This window comes from Eurytemora carolleeae, unplaced genomic scaffold, assembly GCF_000591075.1.
Source record: "Eurytemora carolleeae unplaced genomic scaffold, Eaff_2.0 scaffold1969, whole genome shotgun sequence".
In the NCBI taxonomy this organism is placed as follows: Eukaryota; Metazoa; Arthropoda; class Copepoda; order Calanoida; family Temoridae; genus Eurytemora; species Eurytemora carolleeae.
The window spans coordinates 10,019-37,740 of NW_019397858.1; the positions used below are offsets into that span (position 1 = coordinate 10,019).

The window sequence follows — 27,722 nt, forward strand, 5'->3', positions numbered from 1 at the left end:
GTATAACGTCCATACAAATTCAGAATGTTGCATCATACGACTCGCATCGTAAAATAATCAATTTAATCTCAACCAAATATACGAATGCGTCGAAAAATAATCGATGACTATAGGTTGTAATATCTGAATGATTTTTTGAAATAATTAAATTGATTAATTTATGATCCGAGTTGAATTTTGGAACTTTCTTAATTTGTAAAGACGCTACATTCTTCAGTATGAGTCGTTTTTAACAATTTTCTCATTATAGACGCAACGTCAACAGATAGAAGTAAGATTAGTAGCAAAAGCGGTTATTTTTCGCCATTAGCCTATACCCCCTTTAATTTTTCGCGAACACTCCCTTCAATGAATAGAAATATTTTATTTAAAATTGGAGACTGTTGTACTTCGAAAATGTTTTTTTTTTGTATGATCAACTGTACTTCGATTATTTTTATTCAGATAAAAAAATCACTAATATTTGTTTTTGTCTCACCAAAGGTCTTTATAGAATCAGTGTTCAAATTTAGCCAAAGAGTTGAACTTAATCCTTACAAAAGTTGTATTCATTTATCCCTGCGTCTCAAAGAATAAAGTTAAAGTTTAATTATTTGAAATTCAGCAGATCTTTGTAAAAGCATAATTCATAGTTCATTGCCTAATTACTCTTATAAACAGTTTATACTTGGTAGTTTTCGTTCGTTTTATAAGAAAATGCTCAGTCCTAAAGATTATTTTTCTTCAAATTAAGTTTGCAAAAACGATTGGGTCTAGATCTACCTCTAAGCCCAGGTCCCGGATTATCTATTTCCTGCTGAATAGTCAGAATATCTAGCTTAGTAGGTGTGTAGACACCAACATAGAAAGCACTTTTTAATATTTAAGATGTGGAGAAATATTTAACATTTATTTCAATACTTTCGATATTTGTTCCATTCTTGGTATTTGAAGGTTAATTATAAATCTGATACGTTTATCTTCTCTGTGTACTCTGTTAGTATAAAGGTTATTTTCGAAACAAAGAACAATTTTTGTGAAAGGAATTGAGTCTTTGCCACAAACTAAAATTTTTCTATCGATATAACTTTGCAGCCCAATGTCGTAGACCTTAGATATTTCAAACTATGAATACTGGTTGATCAAATAATTTGAGTTTTAAATATCATAGTTTTACACTATCCAGTTGCAGAGATATTGGGTTTAGAAAATCTGAGCTTGTGACAACAACTCAATTCCTTTGATGAAATAGTACATCCTTGTTGTCCACGGCTAACCTTAAAAAGAGTTGTCGATTTCTACGAAAAAATGCAGTTGTGATTTGAAATATAGGTTGTCGTTAATTAAATCGTTTGCGAAATTTCTTTGAAAGACCAATTTAAATATTATTGATTTTCCCTTTAATGGAAATTTATCAAGTTGTATAGGGGCATGGCATGCAGGTGGAATATATAAATAGGAATTCTGACCTTTATACCTTAGCAACCCAATGTCGTATACCTATAATGTTCCAAACTTTAAATTCTGTTAGATAAACTATTCTTGATATATCAAAGGCTTAAGGTTTCAAAGATATAGAGATTAGATCATTTGAATGTGTGTCAAAGGCGCAATTCCTTTACAAATTGATCTGTTTTCAGAAAAAGTCAAGATGGAAAAAAATAAAAAGATTTTGATTGTTTGTCCTCGAAATGTAGTTCAGGGACCAATGGTAAGTATATTTCAGGGTTCAATGGTAGATATATAGTTCAGGGTCTAATGGTAATTATAGTTCAGGGTCCAATGGTAGGTATTGTTCAGGGTATAATGGTGGGTATATTTCAAGGTCAATGGGTGAGTATATTTCAGGGTACAATGGTAGGTATAGTTTTGTCCAATAGATAGTATAGTTTAGTAAACAATGGTAAGAATAGTTCTGGGTTTAATTGTAAGTATAGTTTAGGTTCCAAAGGTAATTGTATAGTTCAGGAAGCAATGATACGTACGATTTAGGGACCAATTGTAAGTAACTTCGATAATAAAGGCATGTAAAACATTTGTCCATATTCATCTTTACTTAAAAGCTGACACAGTCATTTTTTTTCAATGACCTAAAATAAGTTTAAAGTCGGCAAATTGGGTTGCAAGGATTAGAAAATCAGAGTTTGTGGCCAAGGCTCAATTCCTTTACAATTAATACAAAGAATATATTTTAGGCTGAATCTCTGTTTAATCATATGGGCTGTTCTCTGTTTGGTTGGCAGGTAAACTAGGTTTAAATTACGAGAAAACACCTTTTATTTGAGGAAAAAACTTGATTTTTTTTAAATCACGCTTATTTGAAAACATATAAAAACTGTTGTTGTAGTTTAGACACAGTATATTTACGACAAGCCAAAGCTTGCATCTATTAAAGAACTAAAAAGACTCCACACAAATTATAATTTTATAATCCCTGTATCGTTGCAACCTGATTTCGAAGACCTTTAATATTTCAAACTATGATTTTTGTTGGAAGCAAAAGTCAAAAAGTTAAACTAGAGGGTTTAGGTAAAAATTATAGTTCATGGTAGAGAGTTGTTGATTCTATAAATCTGAATTCGAATTACTTATCTCTAACACTCTTTTCCATAGTTATATTTTATTAAAGACTAGAAAAAGACAAGAGATGGAATTTACAGAATTACAGCCGCGGTTTAAATCTGACAAAACCCGGTTTAAATTAAGCGCCGGTTTAAATCTTGAAAAATTTGATGCAATTTTAAGTGGAACCAACCATATTAAAGCCGCGGCTTAAATTTAAACCGCCGCTCAAATTCTTTAAATTCGGCCAAAAGGTTTCATATTTTATATTAAATAATAGTGTAAACTTTCCATATTTTTATTTTGCTAAATAGCACGATGATATTAAAGATAAGCAAACACAATTTACTATGCAATTTTGAACCCGGCAAACCAGGGTAGGTTGTTAGCCAACCACAATGAAGATAACTTGATAAGGATAACCAGGGTAGGTTGTTAGCCAACCACAATGAAGATAACTTGATAAGGATAACCAGGGTAGGTTGTTAGCCAACCACAATGAAGATAACTTGATAAGGATAACTTGATAAGGATAACCAGGGTAGGATAACTTTATTTCAAATAATTTGTCTCTAACACCAGGGGCGTAAATAAGGATTCTGTAGGGGGGGGGGGGTGAATTTTTTTAATGTGGCTCGCGAAGCGCGCCGAATTTTTTTACCCCCCCCACAAAAATATCATGATTTATATCAAATTATTTGTTTTATTTGGGTTTGATTTGCATTTTCCACTCATTTCTGGCATTTACAAACTTCATTAAATACAGGCAATTCATTTCCAACCTTTCAGCTTTCACCTTGTTTAATATCCTTCATTATTGTCATTCGTTATACATTAACTACAAAGATCTGTAAAAAACTGAATTTATTTGAAGTAACATAAAAAATAGTTTTACTCTAAGAGGAAAAAATGTTACTTTTTTAAATCTTTAGAAAAGCTACTCTGCAAAACTTTCAAAATCTTTGTTTATATTCGAATTTCTAATTTCTAAAATTTCTTGTCGTCAATGTACTAGGTATATATGTTAATTTCACTATATTAAAAGAGAAATGTCTTACTTTTAAAAATTTAATTCTTAATAATTTTGATCTTTTAACATTTTATTCACCCCCCGGAAGAGCTTTATACTTAATTTGACATACGCTACGCTACTGCATTAAAAAACTCGATTTTTGGGTGAAATTTATCTATGTTACTTTGTTAAAGTTGTTGAGTAAGATTATCTGCACGAAGCGCCAAAATGGTTTTTACATTTGTCCTTATATTGGTAATCATGGACATGGAGAATGGAGATCAAGTTACTAAACGGGGATGTTTGTTTCCCAAAGATTCTAGGGGGAAGGGGGGGGGAATTACCCCAAGGGTTCTAGGGGGGGTAAGTAACCCCTATAACCCCCCTTATTTAAGCCACTGTCTAACACTTCAAAGCTTATATTTTTTCTTATTTTCTATTTATAGAACATTTATAGAAATAAAAAATTACATTGGATAGGTTAAATATGTCGAGATTTTGACCGAATAATTTTTATATTTATTTTGAATTTTATAGAAACGATCAAGAGATTAGAAACCAATTAAACGCTTTACTTTAAGGTTAAATCTGTTGGATTATCTGTTTCTAAAAGCACTGATGGAAGACTAGTTTCTGAGATATTACAGGTTTCTTTTAATATAATCTCATCCACAACACACACACATTACAATTAAATTATACTAAACATAATGTTTCACGCCTCATGACGATCCTCAGTAGTCAAAATTCTTTTACCACCTTATTTATTATTAGCTAGCTGAAGTGCCCAGCGTTACCCGTGGAATTTTAGAAACACTTGAACAAAAAATTTCGAAGTTTGAAAAATAAAATTCAGAATATTGAAAATCATTTTTTAGGCCTATTTTTTACTCCCAGGGTACCCAATAGTTCACTAAAAAATTTAACAATTCGGTCCAGTCGTTTGGCCAGCTATTGCTAACATATATACATGTATAGTGTATATTCTAAGTACGAGATAAAGTTTGAATGCATTATTATAAATTATAGATTTTCATTATTACCTGTATATACTAGTAGAGACACATTATATATTTATTCGCCACCTATGAGATGGGTTAAAATATATCTTTTTAGGAAACCCATGGCCATGGTGAACCCGGGCAACTCCGGGCACATCATCTATGAGTGTGTAGTGTTGCATTCAAACTGTATCCTACAAATAAACATAGAAAATACTGTAAATCAATCTATGTCACACACAACTAAAGCTTTAGAAATTGTAAATTGGCGGGACAGTCCAAACTAGGACCGCAAAGTTGGCCCAGCTAGGCTATTCAAATGTACACTGGTTGTGCGTGATGCTCAATTTTTTATATATGCGTGTATTTCATTTTTTAAATATTGAAATAAGTATGTTCTCACGGGCAACCGTAGTACATTTGAATTTCCGAGCCGGGTCAACCTTTCCGGTCCTATTTTGTACTGTATCGCCTGGAAATTGGGTAAATAGAACAGACACTCAATAGGACTAGCCGGTGCAACAAGGTTGACGCGGCCAGACTTAAGGTTTAATTTACTTTTACTGGAGGGTCAGGGGTGCGATTGTAAATAACAATCTTGCATTGTTTAGAAGTTTGCAGTTCCACACTTTGAGAAGGAATCTAAGGTCTTAAGGTAAAGAACAGAGTGATTTTAGGAACTGTAGACATAGACGTTTAAAAGTGTTGCTCTCTCTTAATTTCCTTCATAAACTCTAAAGCACAAATGCGCAACTCGCTTTTATAGTGAAACCACAATTGAAAATAATCAATTTTCACCTAGAAAAATATATAATATCCTTTATTGTAAAACGATTTTGGGTGCTGTTGTGAATCACATCTTTACTTTCCAGTCCCCTTAATTGAATTATGTTGCGGGAAAGTCTTATTGTTTAATAGTTACAGGGTTGGTTAGTATCATCGACTCAATGTAGTTACATGTTGGTTTGGTGTTACAATAGTTACAGGGTAGTTACAGGGTTGTTTAGTATCATCGGCTCAACGTAGTTACATGTTGGTTTGGTGTTACAATAGTTACAGGGTGGTTTAGTATTATCGACTCAACGTAGTTACATGTTGGTTTGGTGTTACAATAGTTACAGGGTGGTTTAGTATTATCGACTCAACGTAGTTACATATTGGTTTGGTGTTACAATAGCTACAGGGTTGGTTTAGTATTATCGACTCAACGTAGTTACATGTTGGTTTGGTGTTACAATAGTTACAGGGTGGTTTAGTATTATCGACTCAACGTAGTTACATATTGGTTTGGTGTTACAATAGCTACAGGGTTGGTTAGTATCATCGACTCAACGTAGTTACATGTTGGTTTGGTGTTACCATAGTTATAGGGTGGTTTTCTGTAACAATTATGTTACAGGGTGGCACGATCAAAGTATATCTGACAATAGTTGATAAACTGCCTGTGTTTAGATCAAGTGATATAAAGTCTAGTGGTAGAATACTCTGCACTGACAGGAATCCATAATCAAAAATCTTCTAAAACGAATTGTCGAGTATAAAGGTTCAAAAAGTAGATTTTTTATATCACACAAAGGAAGTATTTGTCACCAACATAGATTTTCTGATTCCTATATTTGTTCCACCTCATGATGTAAACCTTTTATATTTTAAACTTAGATAATTTGATCTAACAGCATTCATAGTTTGAAATTTTAAAAGTCTACGACATTGGGTTGTACAAATATCCAGATTAAAAAACAAATGTTTGTAGTTACTTAGAGACCCAATTCTTTCACTTAATTTTTTTTAATTTTTATAAATGCTTTATTACTAATTATCTAATTTTAAAATGAGTTAACACAAAAAGACAGATTCTTGAATTCATTTGACAATGTGAACTTCTAAGAAATGCGATTAATGTCTAAGTTAATATTGAATATGGTTGCTTTCCAGCCAGATTCTTCAACATTTGAAATCTACGTATTATGGGTGCGAAGAAAAGCTTGGATTATTAGGTTAGTGGACTTACTTTAAAAATGTTTCTTAATTTTAATTATACAGCATACATTAGGCATAATTAGAATTCAACTGATTGCAACCAGGGATTTGAACATTTATACCAAACTTTCTTGGAAATTTAATTCTGAATTCAAATTCGAAAATAATTTTTTGTAAATTAAAAATTTAATGAGATAGAGCACGAAAACTAGCTCATCTAATTTCTAATATTCTTAGAAATGGTTTTTAAATACGAATTTAGAATATTTTTCCACGAAAATGAGGTGAAACATGAAATGTTAAAAATTTTTTGGCTTTCGTTTCCCCGCGGTTTATAAACTCCGTCATTATCGATCAGACAAAGGGTTTAAAAGAATAAACGAGAAAATTCTAAACTTGATCATTCATTATCAGAGAACGAACGATCTTTTGATATAGTAAGGTATACAAGAGTGACCTTCCTTGGCGATCACTCTACTTTATTAATTATTAATATTAAAGAGGGAAAAAAACGAATACAAACTTTAGATAAAAGAATAAATTGATATTTTTTTTCAATTTTGTTGAAGCCTTGCATTCATCCAATATAATATACGTATATGGGGGGGGCACTCTAAGAAGCCGAGGAAATTAAAAACTTTTCATTTTTAGAATCTGATATTGGATTTTTAGCTCAAAACTTGATTAATTTTTCCGAAATTATAACTTTTTTATTCTAAAGGTAATCTTATTCTCGCTCTCAATCTTTATTTGGATTAAAATTTGTTTTTTGAAATCTTGAGAATTATTAAGGATTGAAAATAGAAGATTTAATCACGAATTTGCCTCAATAAAAACATGCTTTCTTTGAAGTAAAAATGACTTTTTCCATCGGGGGAAGGGGAGGGGACTTAAAGTTTCAAAGCATAATTTAATTAATTGATTTACAATAAACATATTTATTGTATATTACATAGTATTATAAGCAGAATTACCGGGCGTTGCCTGTGCTCGTTAGGCTTCAGTTTGTGTGATTGGTCATCGTGCAGTTGTCCATCACTGCGGGCAGCCGTAGAACATTTAAATTTCCTTGCCGAGTCAACCTTTCCGGTCCCAGTTTGTACTTTACCTAGCTATATAGACAGGACTATCCGGTCCAACAAGGTTGACGCGGTCAGAGTTTATGCTTCATATAGGTTGAATTTACTCTTACTAAAGGGGAAGAGGTGCGTGCTTAGCCTTCTTAAGTTTTTATATTTAACCCTAAATACAAGGTTTTGAACCTTATATCACCCCTCTTTCAGAGTTATGTTTTGCCGGCATTTTTTCTCAATCTTTTTTTACTCGAGAGAGGTCATTTTTGAACTGGTGACAAGATAGTGTTGTTCTACAACATCAAAAGAATGATATCAAGTTGTGGAAAATTGAAAAACATTTTCTTAATAATCAGATATTTATTGTTTAGGGGACTTTTATCCAAGTCCAGGCATACAGATACCTGATCCTGCACTCTTTACTGATGATCCTAAGGTAGGTAGGTAGATAGGTAGGTAGGTAGGTAGGTAGGTAGGTAGGTAGGTAGGTAGGTTGGTAGGTTTGTTAGTAGGTAGGTAGGTAGGTTAGTAAGTAGGTAGGTAGGTTGGTAGGTTGATAGGTAGTTAGGTAGAAAGGTAGATAGGTAGGTAGGTAGGTAGGTAGGTAGGTTAGTAGGTAGGTAGGTAGGTTGGAAGGTTGTATAGGTTGGTAGGTAGTTAGGTAGATAGGTAGGTAGGTGAAGGTGGGTAAGTTGACAGGTAAAAGGTAGGTAGGTATCACTTACTATTAAAGATTTAACATATTTCAGGGATATGAAAAGTGTTATTGGCTTGTGTATAAATCAGTAAAAGGGCTGGTCAAGGAACAAGCATTCTACAAACAATAAATAAATAAATTCATATTTCTATTTTTCTAATTTTCTCTTCTCTATTCTAAAATCTGTGTTTTAAAGATTAAAGTTTTAGAATTCATTTCCGAAAGTTTACAAGTCTGTCTGTCCGGAATGAATGAATGAATGAATGAATTGGAAAATTTAGATTGTTTTTTATAGAATTCCTTTCAAAGTCTTATTTGTTAAAAACCACATTTAAGTGAATAAATGTAAACACATTTTGAATTACTAAATATAAACAGCGCAAGCTAATTTTTTTGTTTGCTTTTTCTCATTAAACGTCAAAATATATTGAATTCTACACCGATAAAAGCCTAACTTTTTATTGAATCTTAATTATATAACCCAAGGGATATTTTGTGGTTGCATTTGATCAAAAAATTATCATAATAAAACTTCTGAGTTTAAAATCTGTATCGTGCTCTTTAGCTTTTTTTCATATTGGGTAAGAGCAAAAACAAATTCATTCAGAAGCTTGTTTTAATTTTTTAAATTTTTATTTTATTTATTGAAAAAAATATCTTTTTTTCAAAACGGTTGTAACTTGTTTAAAATAATAATTTACTTCTTATTAGATAATTCTTTATCTAAGTTTAAAACAGCTCAGTCGATATTAGTATATTATTTAAATGCTGAATCTCAAGAACAGAAGTTAAAGGAGATTGACGAAGAAAATAAACCCAAGGAAAATATAAATAAAAAAGTAACAGAAGGGGGGGGGGGTTAGTACATTATGGATTAGACGTGTAGAAAAAGAATCTCATATCAAGGGCTTAAAGGTAGTGTTCGCGAAAGATGAGAGGGGGTATAGGCTTAATGCGATAAAAAAGCGCTTTTGATCGCTACTAATCTTACTTCTATCTGTTGCGTCTATAAGGAGAAAATTGTTAAAAACGACTTATACCGAAAAACGCAGTGTCCATACAAATTCAGAAAGATGCAACATTCAACTCGGATCGTAAACAAATCAATTTAATTCCAAACAAATCATTTGCGATTACAAACAGTAATCAGCGATTATTTTTCGACACATTCGTATCTAAAATAATATAATAAAAATATGTTTAGTGTATACTACATAATAGCAAATTCACGAACTGAATTAAATGCAAAAAAGTATCTCTCAGTTTGCGGAAAAAGCAAATAGTTTATTAGACTCCCCAATATGATGCAAAATATTTCTGTAAGAAGCTAGATGGGGAATTCAAATTAAAAATTAATGATAAAAATGTTTTTAATTAAAAAATGTTCCGAATCTATAAACGTCAGAGAAGCAGTTGAACCAGTTAGAAAGTGTTTAACTACGTTGTTTGAGCAGGTTTAAGTTGGTTCGTTGATGCAGAAAGGTATTTGATTAAACCGTAGCTAGTTGAACTAACTCTCTCTTTTTTCTAAGGAATTGAGTCTTTGCCACGAACTCTGATGTTCTAATCCCTATCTTTGCAATCCTATGAATTCTGCTAGATAAAATATTCTAAGTTTGAAATATCAATGTTTATGATCAGGTTGTAAAGATATAGGGAATAGAAAATTTTAGGTTGTGGAAAATACTCAGTTATTTTTTAAAAAACTTTTTTCTTCTTGATAAAATAAATTGAATTGTATCCAGGTCACCGGATATATCTGATATCCTCGTTTTTCCACCAACTAGACCACAAGAAACTGTGATAGGTGAGCACTCAACACTGAACACTGTGCTCAGGTGCAGTAAGGTGTCAACAAAAGATTACTAATTTTAAGAATAGCGCGCCCTATTGCACTACATAGCACATAGTACATACTGTACATAGTACATACTGTACATAGTACATACTGTACATAGTACATACTGTACATAGTACATACTGTACATAGTACATAGTGTGATTAATTCCTGAAATATCTGGGTCGACAGCTCTTTAATTCTAGGATAATGCCTTCAAAGTTTTAAGTGCAAAAGAAAGTAAAAAAAAAAATATTATTAAAAATAAAATAAAAATCTTAAAATTATCAAATTACACATGAATTTCTTCGTTAATAATCATGGATCTGTTGAAATTTTGAGAAAATAATAAAAATAAATCAGTTAGGTCTCAAAAATCGTCTAAAATGCACGTTTTTTAGAAAACAGTTTTTGGAGGTGGTTTGCACATAACCCAGTCAATTTTTTAAAAGTTGGTAATCCTGGACCATGAATTAGATGAAATAGTTAAAAACTTTTTCACTTTCAGAAGATTGACTTTTACTTTATAAGACCAGAATGACTGTGCAGGTTTTCTTTAAATTAAGAACTGAAAAATTAATCATAAAATCTTTATTTCTTCGGTCTTATTCTTTTGTATGTAAAGTATAAGAACAAAAACCAAAAAGGAAAAAACTTGCTTTCACTTAGACTTTAAACTTAGAGGTGTTAACGAAACTAAAAATATTTCCGTAATTACCCAAAAAGATTAGATGTAAAGCAGTCAAGGCGGGTGTTCTGAAGTTATGATCTGACATACAAACAAACAAAAAGAAGGACAAGCAGAGAGATGTACAAATATACGAAAGATTAAGACGGGAGAATAAGTGGGGGGGAATAAATAAATCCGTAAATTTTGAGTTTTGAGTTTCAGTTTTTAAAGTAAATTGCAGATTTACGTAGGACAGACAAGAACAAAAAATGACAGAATTTACCCTTTTCAAGATGAAAAAAATCGTGAATAGGTCCGAGGGTTTCCAATCGGAATTCTGTTTGGCGAAATTGATGTTCTTGAATTGTGCGGAATTGCGCGGAATCGCGTGGAGTTTTCAGGGTTCTCAATTGCACGCAAGGAAAATCCAAAGGAAAAAATGCCAAAACAAAATAGTTTAAAAAAGATAAGCTTTAATAATATGACACTTTTCTATTTCTTTTCAATATCATTTTTTTAACCAACATAACGATGTATCCATAAACGTAGATTTCTAGGTACAAGGTAGATTACCCGGTATTCACGGGCCACGGCGAATTTTTAGTTAGAATTTTATTACATTTTCTTAAGGGAGTGCAAAAACTAAAAATTTTAAAGTATTTCTTAATCGACATTTTTCCTCAGCAACTTTTTTCATTTCGAGTAGCGATAAACCTTCCCTGGGGTCATCAAGATACCACAACAAATTTGGTCCCGATCGGTTTAGCTATTTTGACTATTACCAAGGATACAAACAGATCAACAGACAAACCAGCAGACAAATATCAATTACTAGAAATTCAAGGCGCTTCGCGCCCTTCTTTCTAGCCTTAGAGGGCGCTTCGCGCCCATCTTCTAAATTAATTGTGAACATGTTCTCTTTGTGTACATCGTAAAACAAAACAAAAATAATTCGCGGATTTTCAAAAAAAAATTTCGCGGATTTTCAAAATTTTAAAAAATTTAATGACGATCGAATTTTGATGGAGACAAATATTTAAAATTTCAATCATTCATAAACCTTCCCTGGGGTCCCTAGATGTCCCACAAAAAATTTGGGCCCGATCGGTTCAGCCGTTTTGACGTTTATTGGATACAAACAGACAGACAAACAGACAGACAAGCCAAATTTATATATAGATATAAATATATAAATAGATTTACATTTTTAGGAGAAACCCCAGAAGTAATTCCTCAACCACCTCAATACTCAGACCTAGGGATTAAATATTTGGATTAACAATAAAGTTTACAATTGGTAGAAAAATATCTTAACAATCCCTTCTCAGGCCAAAGCAAGGTTGGCCTTTATAAGGTTCTGTCTTCGAAATTAACTGAATCTGTAGCTTCAAACTCAAATGGATTACAAAGTTAGAGTTTGTGGCAAACTTATTTTCTACCTTTTAAACCTATATACCTGAGCAAAATCAATGAAGACACTTCTATGTTTCCATCTGAAAATTGACAATTTTCAAATGAGGCTTTTAGTAGCTAAGGCGATACAGGAAATTTACAACAACAACAAATTTTCAGAATATCAAAAAATATTTCCTTCTAAGTTCTAATGCTGTTTGGATAAATGTTTAAATGATACAGTTTTAAATCGGCATGTAACAAATTAAACAAAAACTCACTTGAAATTACGTTGAATTACTCACACAAAATAAAACAAAACTATACTTGTACTTTACTCTAAACCATACACTTTTATAAATATAGAACTGTTTACTTCCCTGTTAAACCATACACTTTTATAAATATAGAACTGTTTACTTCCCTGCTAAACCATACACTTTTATGAATATAGAACTGTTTACTTCCCTGCTAAACCATACACTTTTATAAATATAGAACTGTTTACTTCCCTGCTAAACCATACACTTTTATAAATATAGAACTGTTTACTTCCCTGCTAAACCATACACTTTTATAAATATAGAACTGTTTACTTCCCTGCTAAACCATACACTTTTATGAATATAGAACTGTTTACTTCCCTGCTAAACCATAAATATAGAACTGTTTACTTCCCTGCTAAACCATACACTTTTATAAATATAGAACTGTTTACTTCCCTGCTAAACCTTTGTAGAAATTTTCTATTTGTATTTTAGTAACCTAGTTAAAAACTAGAATTAGTTTTTGCATTGATTACTGTGATCAAAGTGTAATTAAATTCAATGAATTCTATTCCTGCCATATTCAAATTTAATTTAGAGTTGGAGGACACTCTGCCAAAGGGGGTAAAAATATCAGCAAAACATTCTCAGGAACAGTTTTGGTTAAGGAACAGTTAGGGTAAAGAAACATTTTGGGTTCAGGAACAGTTAGCGTTTAGGAACAGTTTTGGTTCAAAACAGTTTGGTTTCAGGAAAAGTAATGGTTCAGGAACAGTTTCGGTTCAGGAATAGTTAAGTTTCAGGAACATCTTTAGCGTTCAGGAATAGTTTTGGAGTTAGAGTTCAGAAACAGTTAGGAGTCAGGAACAGTTATGGAGTCAGGAACAGTTAAGGTTCAGAAGCAGTTAGGTTTCTAAACCAATACTGATGACCAGGAGCCTGAAATATGTTCTATTGTTTATCATCCTCTGGTTACAATATTAGGTATTCAAAATATTCCAAATATTTATATGTTGAATTTTACAAAAATCTTATCTTGTTTTATCTACAATATGATTTGAAATTGCAAAAATATTACAAAATATGGTGGATTTGATTTTGCACGCGTTTGAAACAAGTTTTCCAGGATGGCATCTTTTAATGGACAAAATATCTTAATTCACTATACACGAGGCGACTTATCATCCGCTCCACTGAAATTGTCGACCACAGGCATATTTACAAGTAAGCCTCTCCATGCTTACATCCTCTACCTGATCTCGGAACCAATTCATGCATGCTGAATTGGTTCCGAGATCTTACATAATCCTTCTCTGTCCGCCTTGCTCATGAACGGGACTCCAAGATTAGGGAGACCATCTCTGTGTGCGGCTGAGGTTTGACGGTATGGATCACATCTGTCCGCCTTAAAGTCGGCCATCAACTCAAGCAAAACCTCCAACCTGAGCTTGTTATCTGTCTGTATAGGCATGGGTGCCTTGCTACAGGCTACAAAGGTTCTCTTCACTAAACACAAGTACTAGCCATCTCTCCACATGTGCTTACGGATACCATAATTGTCTCCTCTTGTTCCAACGATAGGAAGGGTTTGTTTTAGCTGAAGAGGCCACAATAGAAGGATTTACGGTGCGAGGTGATCATAGTTCCTTATTCTCCACCAGCTGGACAATCTTGACCTTTTTCTTTTCTCCAGGTAGTTCTGGATCCGATTGACAACTTGCTTCTGCATCATAAACCTTGATGTCGGAGGGGTTGCTGAAATTCCTGCAATCATACCCAAGGACATTGATGATTTCACTGCAAACTGCCGGGGGTTTGTTAGCACTGCTATGATGACAGTACAGTTTACACACCATTTTTAGCCCGAAAAACACTCAATTTTCTGCCGTCAATGAGCAGATAAATGGTACTGTTGTGAATTGGAAACGCAAATTTATAAATGGAGTAGCACGTACATGAAAAAAAATCTGGCTCAAGTTTTGCATTCAATAGTTTACAAACACAATTCCCATGTTGGGCAGCCACCGGATAAAATGTAAATGCTTTTTAAGATTTGCTTTCAATCTGGGTTGGTATAATCTAACGATTTTTCTCAACCAGAAAAAAACTATATTTAACGTTGTTTTAGGGAGAAAAAAATAATCATTTTTCACCTAAAACCACTCCGCGTTTAATTTTCATTAAATGGATTAATCTTTTTTCCAGAGAAATACTTAATATCTTTTAATTAAATAGAGAGGATCTCAGTAAGCATTCCTATTTAATATTTTATTAGGTTGTCATTAATTAGTTAACATGCCCAACTACATAATTCTCACTCTTAATTAGTTCCCAATCCGGATCAACATTAGTTTTGTTTAGATTCGGATGAAATTCTGAGTTTTCCAAAACTTGATGAACCGCAACTCCCTCCACAGGAAACATTTGCTATTTTAAAATAGTTCAAGATTATTTATTTTGCAAAGGGACTAGGAACAGAATTTAATAAGTTTGAACTCTCCACCGCCGGTTCAAATTTGAATCACCGAATCAAAGCCTTCCTTTTGCAACTTTATGTTGGTGGTTTAAATTTAAATCTGCAGTAAGTAATAGTTCAGCGTCGTAGCTCAATTAATTATCTATCGCTGGTTCAAAACTTGAATCACTAATTCTAATTTTTAACTTTTAATGAGTGATTCAAATTTGAACCACTCATTAAACTAGTTTAAATTCATTCAATTCGGTCTGCGAACATAAAAAAAGTTCTGGGTTCAGTTTCGTCATCATTTGCAATTTTTTTCCAAAACTGCACACTTCCTAAAATTGTTTTCTAAACCCAACAACTATATTCAAAATCCCTTTTCAATATAAACTTTTGTATTTTTCAGAACTTTCCCCGGAACTCTGAAAGGAAAGTATTTGTGTTGGATTAAAGGATATTAAAGATACATCCTCGCTTTACCACTTTATCAAAACAGAATCCTCGGCTTCAATATTTTATGAAATAAAAGTGGTAAAATTCAGGAGATTCAAGAGGAAATAAATAATCCTGATAGGAAACCCAGGTAATGGGGTAGAAAGGTTTATTGAGGCTCAATAAAAAACTCATTTCGATTTATCGTGTTAACAAGATGTATTCAAAATATTTTCAAATTTACGCAAAAGGATGAAAATTGAAAATAGTCCATTTGCCTCGGAAAAAAAACTGTTCACATTTTTTTTTTTTTTTGACTAAATTTCAAACCATTTTAAAACTAAATTATCAAATTATCAGGTCTGTTTACACTGCACATTTGTTGTTTATCATGCTAATCAAGCTTTTTGTAGTTACAATTTGTAGACTCAAAATAATAATATTTTTGTATTTTACTAACCAAACAAAACTCACAGATTAATGAATGCTATTCATGAAAACAAAATTAGGCATATTTTTAGATTATTTGTTTGTTATCAAACAGTAAAATATTTAACATTCATCATGAATAATTGAAGAAGTAATATCTACGTGGGGTAGATACAAAGATTTAATTATATTATAATTAAACAAAAGATTTTCTTAGTTATGGTTTTGCGCTTAGGACGATAAAAATCTTTTTGGGGAATGGGTACAAAATGTCGATTATCAAAACGTCGAATAACAGAACGTTCGTCGAAATTACTAAACGTCAAATACTTCAAAGCGTCCACTGATACAAAACGTGGACTGGTACAAAACGTCGATTGCTACAAAACATCGACTGCTAAACGTCGACTGCTACAAAACGTCGAAATTAAAAAACTTCGACTCCACGTTGACAACTACAAATGTTGTCTAATAAAACAATGTTACATTATATTGGGTTAGATTAGGTTAAGACAATTTCTGGGCCGAGCGCTGTGGCTAGAACAGACCAAAGACGGTAGAGCTCTTTGGAACAGACTATCAGTATCAGTTAAAAGGAAGCGTGAAATATTCAGCTAAAATCAACATTTAACATTTAAGAGGTCTAGATGATTATCAAATGGTATAGAGAAACAAATGTAATGTACTGTACAAAAGAACTGTATCAGATGATGTACAGCAAATTAACTAATGTTGTACATAAAATTTACATATTCTAGATATTTATCAGATGATATACAGCCCCCTGACCCAGTCTGGATAAACCTATTAGTTCAAGAAGATATGAGAACCAAGATACAGGGTAAACTGGATCCATATATTTAAAAAAATGTTATGTTTCTTTTGCTTTTTATTCGTAAAATTACTCATTCTGAGTTTAAGTTACAGCTAATGAGAACCTAGAGGGTAGAGGTCGATACTACACATTTTGAGTAACTGCACTGCACTAATTTCATGTTAACAATCCTAAGGGTTGCTCAGAGATTAAGTACTCACAAAAAAAATTCTTAAGAGTGTACATTTTGCTTACTCTTTGCCTTCTTATGAACTGTACTGTAACAGTGGGCGAGTTTTGTTGATCTTTTACGATCAGCAATTCAAGGATTTTTTGGATCGCTGAGATCATAGCTACCAAGGGGAATCATGCCCCCTTCCCCCCCCCCCCATCTTTAACCCTACGGTTGGACTTTAGAGTCCTATTTTGAATCCTAACGGATTTATTTGAGTTTAGATTCATAATATTTAGTTTGTATAAGTATCGTTCGATTTAAATTTTGTATTTTTGTATCTTTTGTATATAAATATATTGTAAGAAAAACCGACTCGTTGAATATTTGAGAAACTCAGTGTATTGCTTTATTGATTTTATTCATATACAATAGTACACGTAATGTCAAGTGACTCTTTTATGTCATTAACTTTGAAAACTAATATTTTGAAGTGGCGGGCGGAGTTCTAATTAAAAACAATGAAGAAAATCGACAAAAACAACGATGTAACCTAGACATTATTGATTAATAAAATGTTTGCAGAACACTGTTGTGAATCGGCCATGCCTTCTTTGAAATTAGGGGGTCACTTGAAATTACAAGAATTTACATAGGTTGAAAATATAGATATTTGGCAAATCATTTTAGATCTTAAACTTTGTGAGCCCCAGCCCCCACCTATTCACCTTCAGGACCAGGTCACTATTTTTACTTTCATTTTTCTTCATTTGAAATTATAAAAACATTTTGATTGATTTACACTTTTAAGAATTGTTTATTGTTTGTTGGAGACCTTTTTTCAAAGTCATCCAATATGAAATATTCTGATAAATTCTGATATATTTTGATACATTCTGATATATTCTGATTCATTCTGATATATTCTGATACATTCTGATATATTCTGTTACATTCTGATAAATTCTGATATATCATGAGATATTCTGATATATTCTGATATATTCTGATATATTCTGAAATATTCTAATATCTTCTGATACATTCTGATATATTCTGATACATTCTGATAAATTCTGATATATTATGAGATATTCTGATATATTCTGATTTATTCTGATATATTCTGAAATATTCTGAGATATTCTGAGATATTCTAATACATTCTGAAATATTCTTATACAGTGAAACCATTAATAACGAATACATCGGAAGAATTTATAAAATGTCGTCTTTACAATTTTTCAATGAGTTTTATACTATATTACGTAAATTTCAGTATTTGCGAAAATAAATAAATAGCCATGAATATGCAGGAACAGTTTTAAAGAGTTCCATATAATCATTTAATTAAAAAAAAACTAAATATCTGCAACATTCCATTATCAGAAAGTGAAGAATACGACATTTGATGAATTCTTTCGATGTATTCGTGATTAAGGGTTTCACTGTATATTCTGAGATATTCTGAGAAATTCTGATGTATTCTGATATATTCTGATATATTCAGAGATACTCTGATATATTCTGAGATATTCTGAGAAATTCTGATATATAATGAAATATTCTGTTATTTTCTGAAATATTCTGATATATACTGAGATTTTCTGAGATATTCTGCCGATGTATTCTGATGTATTCTGATATATTCTGAGAAACTCTGATATATTCTGATTTATTATAATATATTCTGCTATATTCTAATATAATCTGATATATTCTGATATATTCATATATATTTTAACATACTCTGATATATTCTTATATATTCTGATATAATCTGATGCACTCTTTTAAATATTCTAATATAATCATATATATACTAATATTTTCTGATATATATATTCTGATACATTCTAATACATTCTGATTTATTCTGATATATTTTGATATATTCTGATATATTCTGATAAATTTCGTTATATTCCATTATATTCTGTTCTTTTCCGATATATTCTGATGTATTTTGATATTTTCTGATATATTCTGTTATATTCTAATATTTTCTGATAGATTCTGATGTATTCTGATATATTCTTATATATTCTGATATATTTTGTTGTATTCTAAAATATTCTTATATATTCTGATATATTCTGAAATATTCTGATGCATTCTGATGTATTCTGATATTTTAATATATATCCTGCATTTTATAATATCTAAATTTTCTGTTTAGTTTAAAATTAGCACATTCAGAGAGAAAACAATACACAGACTCGACAGGGTAGAAAATATTAGTTTCCAGTTTCCACCACTAGATGGAGTTGAGAACCCACCGCTAGATGGAGTTAAGAACCATCATGAATCAAATGGAAGATTATCATCTAACAGAACTAATTTTAAAACTTCTTCAAACCGACTTGATAGATTCTCACAAGTTTTCAGGTAATTTACAGATTTTTTATTAGTATTTCATTTGTCGGAAATAAAATTAAATAATATCTAGGATTTTCAAATTATTTAGACTGTCCCCACCCCCCCTGGACCTTCCAACCCCACAACCGGAAACTTCTCCACCACCACCCTCTAGGTATTCCATCATTTTCAGAATTATTTTTTTTGGAACAAAAATAGTTGTTAATTTTAGCTGTAGAAAACTAACGTTTCTTCTTTTAATAGTATACCAAACCAACTTATCTAATAGAATAGGCAATTAATAGATTTTATACATTTCATAGGGAAACGTTAAAGAAATTAAGACTTTGCCGCAAACTCAAATGCTTTTTAATCCTTTTATCTTTGGAACCTGACGGTTTAAACACAGGGGCATACTACAGCATTTGTGTAGGGGGGNGGGGGGACTTTTTGCTCCCGCGTCACTTCATAGAAGCGATACATATTGTGTAATTATAAATAATGATATGAAAGATATATTTACACTGAAAGCATTGATTAAGCTTTTTTAATGAAACTTTTTTGATTCAGAGCAAAAGTGAGGTTTTATTGTATTTTTATATGGGTGCCCCCTCCCCTCAGGGCGCCCCCTTGTACGCCCTTGTGTGAACCTTTGATATTTCAAACTTAAAGTGTTTGATTTAACAGATTTCAGTTTGAAATATCTAAAGGTCTACGACATTGATTTTAATTTTTTCTGCATTTTTTAAACACAATTTTCTCCGCGGGATTTTCGTCAAATTCATTCCGCATTTTTGTGCGTTACAAATTTACGCGGAATTTCGCGGGAAAAAAGCGTAAATTTGCGCGTTTTTTCTACGGAAGGAATGTGGAAAAATGCGCTATTTGCGCAATTTTTCCATTACGTTAAAAATCCTAATTGGGTTGCTAAGATTTTGGGATTATGAAAATCAAAGTTTGTGGTATCTCAGATGTCATACACTGTTTTAAACTGTTATAAACAGTGTAGCAAAATATTTGATTGGTCTCAGACTTTTTAAATGAAGTTTTTATGTTTTTAATTAATTGTCTGACTAGCTGTATTTTTACATGAAGTTTTTATGTTTTTAATTAATTGTCTGACTAGCTGTATTTTTACATGAAGTTTTTATGTTTTTAATTAATTGTCTGACTAGCTGTATTTTTACATGAAGTTTTTATGTTTTTAATTAATTGTCTGACTAGCTGTATTTTTACATGAAGTTTTTATGTTTTTAATTAATTGTCTGACTAGCTGTATGTGCATTCAAAATATAAAATAACCTTGTAAAAGAATGTTTAATTAGTTTAACTACTTTCTAAACTTGTTCAGAGGAAGAATTAGATTTTATTTTTGCAATTATAAAAATAATACTTTTTATATTTTAGACCCAGTCGGGGTAGAGATCTATTTGACGATGTGAGAAATTATAGAAAGACGATCACCCTGTATTGATGCTCACATCCTGTTAAAAAAATATATATATAAATAAAATAGTTTTGAAATTTTTATTGTACAAGATGATATTCTTATCAAAAATATTTTCCAGATGGAAACTTTAACTAAAAGCTTTTTTTTAACATCTCATAAGAATTTAGCCTTATTGTTTCACTGATCTATGATCTATGGTTCGAGGATAAATAGTATAAAGGCTACCAGGACGCTTCGCACTTATCTTTTATCTCAACTTTTTATTGTTGATCAATCTAACAGCATTTTCTCTTCGATTAAACAATAAAATGAAATTCTCAGATTTATCGATTTTTTCGTCGATTTTGAAAAATCGGATTTTTGTCAGGCAAATTTATTAATTCTTGGGTCATGGGAGGTCCAATAAAATATTTGGGCTAGACAGTTCAGTCGTTTTGACGTTTATTGAATACAAACAGACAGACAGAGACGCAAATAACAATTTCATATATTTTATAACATAAAAAACTATATTTCATTATCGGACCCTTTAAGACCACAGTGCTTAATCGCCTGTAAAACCTTTTAAAAGTTTTGAAGTTATAAAAAGCTTTATAAATCCTTTTGTAAATATTATTTTCAAATTGTGCAATTTTGGTTCCAACAAACAAAGTTTGAGCGATTATGATAATAATAAGTGTGATATTAATAAATATTATAATATAATAATAATTTGTATTAAAAACTGGTGCATATAACATGGGGAAGAGATGTGCCTGTAATTAAATGCCACAGTATTTTGATCTTATTTATAATCTCATTTTTTATTATTATTTAAATAAAATAAAATATATAAAATATATTTATATATAAAACGACAAGTTCAAGATATATATTAAAAACTTGTCAGGAGTCTGGGGGCCTGGATTACTTTTACAAAACATGTTTTTTTTTTCATTGCATTGTTCACCCTTGGATATTCTTATTCTGTTGAACAACATATTTGATTTTGCTAGAAACCACTTGGTTTTTCAAGTGACAAATATTCTTTTGTTGTTTTTCAGCAACTTGAAAATATTTTAGTAGCAAAAATTCATTTTTGTTGAAAATTTTGTTTGGTAAAGGGGGCTTTAAATTTATATTTTGTATACTGAGAACCACCAAAAAGCTAAAATAAAAAGAAACTACGCAAAGCAGCAGAAGCTTGAAATCAGATAATGCAGATGGACATTAGATAATGGAGCTAGAGATTAGATAACAAATCTGGAAAATATTTAATGGAGCTATAGATCGGATAATGCAGCTGGACATTAGATAATGGAGCTAGAGATCAGATAGCAAATCTGGAGAATAGATAATGGAGCTATAGAGATCAGATAGAAAATCTAGAGAATAGATAATGGAGCTAGAGATTAGATAACAAATCTGGAGAATAGATAATAGAGCTAGAGATTAGATAACAAATCTGGAGAATAGAAAATGGAGCTAGAGAAAGATAATAAATCTGGAGAATAGATAATGGAGCTAGAGATCAACTAATAAATTTAGATAATAGATAATGGAGCTAGAGATCAGAAAATAAATTTAGAGAATATATAATGGAGCTAGAGATTAGATAACACATCTGGAAAATGGATAATGGAGCTAGAGATTAGATAACAAATCTGGAGATTAGATAATGGAGCTAGAGATTAGATAATAAATCAGGAGAATAGATAATGGAGCTAGAGATCAGATAATAAATTAAGAGAATAGAAAATGGAGCTAGAGATTAGATAATAAATTTAGAGAATAGATAATGGAGCTAGAGATCAGATAATAAATTTAGAGAATAGAAAATGGAGCTAGAGATTAGATAACAAATCTGGAGAATAGGTAATGGAGCTAGAGATTAGATAACAAATCTGGAGAATAGATAATTGAGCTAGAGATTAGATACTAAATCTGGAGGATAGATAATGGAGCTAGAGAACAGATAATAAATCTGGAGAATGGATAATGGAGCTAGAGATCAAATAATAAATTTAGAGAATAGATAATGGAGCTAGAGATCAGAAAATAAATTTAGAGAATAGATAATGGAGCTAGAGATTAGATAACAAATCTGGAGAAATTTAGAGAATAGATAATGGAGCTAGAGATTAGATAACAAATCTGGAGAATAGATAATGGAGCTAGAGATTAGATAACAAATCTGGAGATTAGATAATGGAGCTAGATATTAGATGACAAATCTGGAGAATAGGTAATAGAGAATAGATTAATTAAGGTATTTATACTATACAAAAAACAAGTCGGTTCAAGTCCAGTTGCGGATGCGTTTGTTCACAAACAACCAAACAACCAATATAGATTAGTACAAAATGAGTTCATTGTATATTACGGAGTTTGGTGTATTCTCAGTACAACATATTCTTTTATGGCTTTACCTACCTTAATACTGTGTAACCTACCTTTTGAAGGGAATTATAAGCTTTAAAGTGTAATAAGAAAATTATTTTATTTTCAGTTCTTTAAATATGTGCATTAGATAACAATTGTGAGAGGTAACATACAGAATAATTCACGTTCATGATCATTATCAGATAGTTCAGCTGCTTAATAGTCAGTCATGGTTTATGATCAACTGGTTCATAGCTATGTGGTTCATGATCATCTGGTTAGTGATAATGTGGATTATGATTATCTGGTTCATGATCAGCTAGCTATGATTTTCTGATTTAGTATTAGTTGATTCATGATCAGCTGGTGCATGATTAGTTGGTGCATGATCAGCTGGTTCATGATCAGCTGGTGCATGATCAGTTGGTTCATGATCAGCGGGTTCTCTAAAACCAATGGCAAATGTTACGCTGTTGAAACACAACTGGTTCATGACTAACTTATCATGAACTGCAGATTCATATTATTTAGTTCATGATCAACGGACGTTAGGCTTTAAATTATATGATATATATGATTCATGATAACTGATTATTCAGCTAATTTAAAATGAGCTTAGTAGTTCATGCAAATCGGATCAGCTGATATATTGCTCACTGATTATCTGGCTTATGTCCAACTGTTTGTCAGGTTAAAAGCTCTGCTTTGTCTGATTTCTGCCACCTTGACGAGGTTTAGCTCCAGGTTCCTCTTCATCCTCTCCTCCTTCTCCTTCCTTGTCATCATCCGTCCTTCTCTCTCTCCACTCTCATCCTTCTGCTCTTCAATATACTCCTGAATCCTGAAACAAAATCAATCAATCATTTCCTGAAAATCTACACATAAAAGAATTTATCAGAACATTAAAAAGTGAACCCTACCATAAATATTCACAGACAAAGTTCAGTTTCTCTCCACAGTCAGTATCTTCCCAAACCTTGAGTCCAGTATCCGTCCCACGACCACGGATAGACAAACAGGCAGCAGTATCATCTGTCTCCAGAGCTCGGGGATATTCTAAATAATAATAATAATAATAATAATAATAATAATAATAATAATAATAATAATAATAATAATAATAATAATAATAATAATAATAATAATAATAGTAATGTCTAAACACAAACTATCTTACGAGAAAAAAAGATTTAACTTGGTAACTTTCGCATCTGATTTCACTTCAATAATATTTTCTTGTTTTTTAAATTTAATTTTCTCTAATTTTACAAAAAATGTGCAAATATAATTTTTAGTATTTTGTTATACATGAAGTTATTCTAAACAAATGCTGCAATATTGAAAGTTAAATTCAATAGTATTTATTTGTAAATAAACATTTACTGAAATAAACATTTAAATCTCTTAAAAAATATATTCAAAATAGGATTTGAAATACAACATTATATTCTGTATAATCTTCAAGTAGATCATGCAGAATATAATTAGGATTTATGATCCTAATAATTAGCATGATAAATACACTACAAGTTTAATTATAAGAATTATTGCATAACCATATTCTTTGTTCATGTTTTCAACTGAATAAATATGTTTCATGTTTTACTTTCTCAAGGCTAAGTGTCTGAAATGAAACCATGATATTAATTATTAAGATAATTAAAATAAAATATATTTATTTGTAACACACGCATAAAAACGTGTACTGGCCTTAAACCCTCGGTGAACATTATTGTTTTTGTTTTCAATTGTTAAAAAAAAAATAAGATGATTTTGAATTGCGTTTACCTCTATACTATGCGTACCTTTATTTATTTATTTATTTATTTATTTATTTATTGACGCCCTGAAACTTTTTAATCTGAACCATCTGAAATTTTCACTGGAGTTTCTGCCCAAAATATGTTTTTTTAACTGGAATATATTTACAAAGAAAGAAACAAGATTACAGCTGTAGGGATCTATGGATTTTAAGAAATAAAAAACAAAACAATTTTTGTTAAGAAACAATCCAAATTTTCGCTATAAAAAATGTGATTTTACTTTACAGTCACCGAAATAAAAATGGTTCTATGTCAAAGGAATTGAGTCTTTGCCACAACTTCTAATTTTCTAATCACTATATCTTTTGAACCAAATGTTGCATGCAGACCTTGGATATTTCAAACTATGAATTCTGCCAGATTAAATAATCTGAGTTTGAAATATCAAAGGTTTACAACATCGGGTTCGAAAGATATTGAGGTTTAAATATTTGATTTTGTTCCAAAGACTCAGTTCCTTTAGAACCTTATATATGGCGTGCACTATACCAAAAATCATCAAATTATTAAAATATCTGAGAAAATATCTGAACAGAGACAGTAATAAAGGGGTAGCAGAGCCATTTTTTCAATATTCGGTTTTACAGTACCCTTTTTAAAGGTCTTTTAATAAAAGGTCGGATTAATTTCATATTTTACTCCGAAACCCTGGGAGCAACTCCAAAATCCTGGGAGCACTCCAAAACCCTGGGAGCAATTCCAAGACCGTGAGAGCAGCCACCCCTTCCTCTTTAAAGCCTGTATGTTTTTGACTAAAACAGTAAATTGAACACTCTGAAACGTTTGAAGGAAATATATCATGCTGTGGTTCTACAAGTCTACAGTCTACATTCCAAGCTTCGTAAGGCTGGCTCGAACAGTCTGAGTTTGTTGACACTGAACTGCATATGATGAGTACGTTTAGCTTTGTTATTTACTAGACTATGGGAGTAGGACAATATATTTTTGTAATACAGTGTGACCCATAAAACTGTGTAAGAGGAAGACGACAATTAGAATAAGATAATGATTAATCTGAAACACAGCAATTGAGCCGTGTACCCAATTTACTTATTGAGATGATTTTTAAGTTAATGGTATAATTATTTACTTTATAACAACATCAAATCAACATAAGATTTTTTAAATGTCGTCTTCTTATTCTTTAGTTTTACGTTAGTATCTGTGTTGTATAGTTTTCAGAAAGAGCATAGAAAACTAGTGTTCCAGCTTGTATAATTAGATGTTTTTTGTTAGTGGCTAGATGTAAGACATTAAAATATTTTGACAAAACATAAGTTTAATCATGCACGGATACATTGAACTAAACAAGGTTACGCAATTCAGCAGTGCGTAATTTGAAATGTGTAGTTCGCACATTCTGAGTAGTGCTGGGCACGTTCTTCATTGTTTTAAAAATATTCTTCCCTCAGTCTTGATTGTTATAAAAACATTCTTCCCCCAGTCTTCATTGTTTTAAAAATATTCTTCCCTCAGTCTTGATAGTTTTAAAACATTCTTCCCTCAGTCTTGATAGTTTTAAAACATTCTTCCCTCCGTCTTGATAGTTTTAAAACATTCTTCCCTCAGTCTTGATTGTTTTAAACACATTCTTCTCTCAGTCTTGATAGTTTTCAAACATTCTTCCCTCAGTCTTGATAGTTTTAAAAATATTCTTCCCTCAGTCTTGATTGTTCCTCAGTCTTGATTGTTTTAAAAACATTCTTCCCTCAGTCTTGATAGTTTTAAAACATTCTTTCCTCAGTCTTGCTAGTTTTAAAACATTCTTCCCTCAGTCTTAATAGTTTTAAAAATTTCTTCCCTCAGTCTTGATAGTTTTAAAACATTCTTCCCTCAGTCTTGATTGTTTTAAAAACATTCTTCCCTCAGTCTTGATTGTTTTAAAAACATTCTTCCCTCAGTCTTTATTGTTTTAAAAATATTCTTCCCTCAGTCTTGATTGATTGTTTTAAAAACATTCTTCACTCAGTCTTGATTGTTGTAAAATCATTCGTTCCGCGTTATTAATAGCTTTTAAGACATTTGTTCCACGTTATTGATAGTTTAAAAACATTCGTTCCATATTCGTTCTTTTCCAAAGCGTCCATTTCGAAAACTTTCTTTCGTTTTTTAATTAACGGTTATCTTAAGCTTTCAGTGTTCGTTAACGGTTCAAATTTAACAAAAAGTTTACCTGACGCCCAGCCCCATTTAAAGGCTCTCATTGGGATTCTTGATTCTGTCCATTCCCATCTCCATCTTCCTCGTTTATTCTTTAATCCTCCCAACCACAACGGAACACCATAGTCTAAATATTTAAATTTATTATTTTATTAAAACTAAAAATTTCTTTTAATAATTATGATTCACCATTTAGTTTTATTTTGTCTTAATGTATCTAAAAGCTTTAAATTTTGAAACAAAAACATCGATCACAGATAAAGAAAGATTTAATAGCTTTGAGGGGGAGAAGACAAGGGTACAGGGTTGAAAAGTATGGTTGGCTTAATAATGTTTTGCAAAGAACCACAATTACTTTTTTATTCTTTTTCTGTACATGCAATGTCAATTGTCAAGGGACGTAAAGCTGATCAATAACCATGCAATCTTTAAATAAAGGAATCCTTCTGTAGGATAACCTTAGTTTGTTATTAGTAAAAAATAGAGGCGGCGGTAGATGGGATCAAGGGCGTAAACAGGGAGGAGGTGGTAAGGGGGTAGTGCCCCCCTAGACCTGTAAAGGGGGGGGGGCGTAGAACTCAGAAGAGATATAGTAAAAGGTAATTGAACTGAATGTGTACCTTTAAAGTATCGTAGAAGCCAAATGTTTTGAATTTACAGTTCAAATGTTGCCCCCCCCCCGCTAGGAGCTCCTAGGGAGGGGGCAAAAATAAATGTTGTGCTTCGCGCATATTTGGCCCCCCACTACATTTATTTCTGTGTACGACCTTGAATGGGTTAGTTAAGGTTTGG

At 31.6% G+C, this 27,722-nt stretch overlaps 3 protein-coding genes across 3 annotated transcripts; 2 read left to right on the forward strand and 1 right to left on the reverse strand.

The window, feature by feature from the left end:
* The first annotated feature begins 1,623 nt into the window (after positions 1–1,623).
* LOC111716134 (low molecular weight phosphotyrosine protein phosphatase) lies at positions 1,624–9,167 on the forward strand. The gene is made up of 9 exons (XM_023491558.1): positions 1,624–1,690; positions 2,175–2,222; positions 4,135–4,200; positions 5,166–5,209; positions 6,007–6,051; positions 6,490–6,551; positions 7,979–8,043; positions 8,357–8,410; positions 9,090–9,167. The coding sequence occupies exons 1-9, from the start codon at positions 1,631–1,633 to the stop codon at positions 9,165–9,167; spliced, it is 522 nt and encodes a 173-aa protein (XP_023347326.1). The 5' UTR covers positions 1,624–1,630.
* An 886-nt stretch (positions 9,168–10,053) lies between these two features.
* LOC111716132 (uncharacterized) lies at positions 10,054–20,664 on the forward strand. Its single transcript, XM_023491556.1, has 11 exons — positions 10,054–10,111; positions 12,024–12,071; positions 13,069–13,121; positions 13,406–13,454; positions 14,832–14,887; positions 15,474–15,514; positions 16,551–16,633; positions 17,469–17,518; positions 18,958–19,166; positions 19,246–19,311; positions 20,544–20,664. Exons 7-11 carry the CDS (start codon positions 16,615–16,617, stop codon positions 20,608–20,610), a joined length of 411 nt encoding a protein of 136 aa, XP_023347324.1. The 5' UTR covers positions 10,054–10,111; positions 12,024–12,071; positions 13,069–13,121; positions 13,406–13,454; positions 14,832–14,887; positions 15,474–15,514; positions 16,551–16,614; the 3' UTR covers positions 20,611–20,664.
* A 2,381-nt stretch (positions 20,665–23,045) lies between these two features.
* On the reverse strand, positions 23,046–27,040 carry LOC111716133 (uncharacterized; the record flags this gene model as incomplete). The annotated part of the gene is given in 3 exon segments (XM_023491557.1): positions 23,046–23,788; positions 23,868–24,003; positions 26,944–27,040. Coding segments are annotated over 3 exon segments (339 nt in total). The 3' UTR covers positions 23,046–23,616.
* Positions 27,041–27,722: the final 682 nt, after the last annotated feature.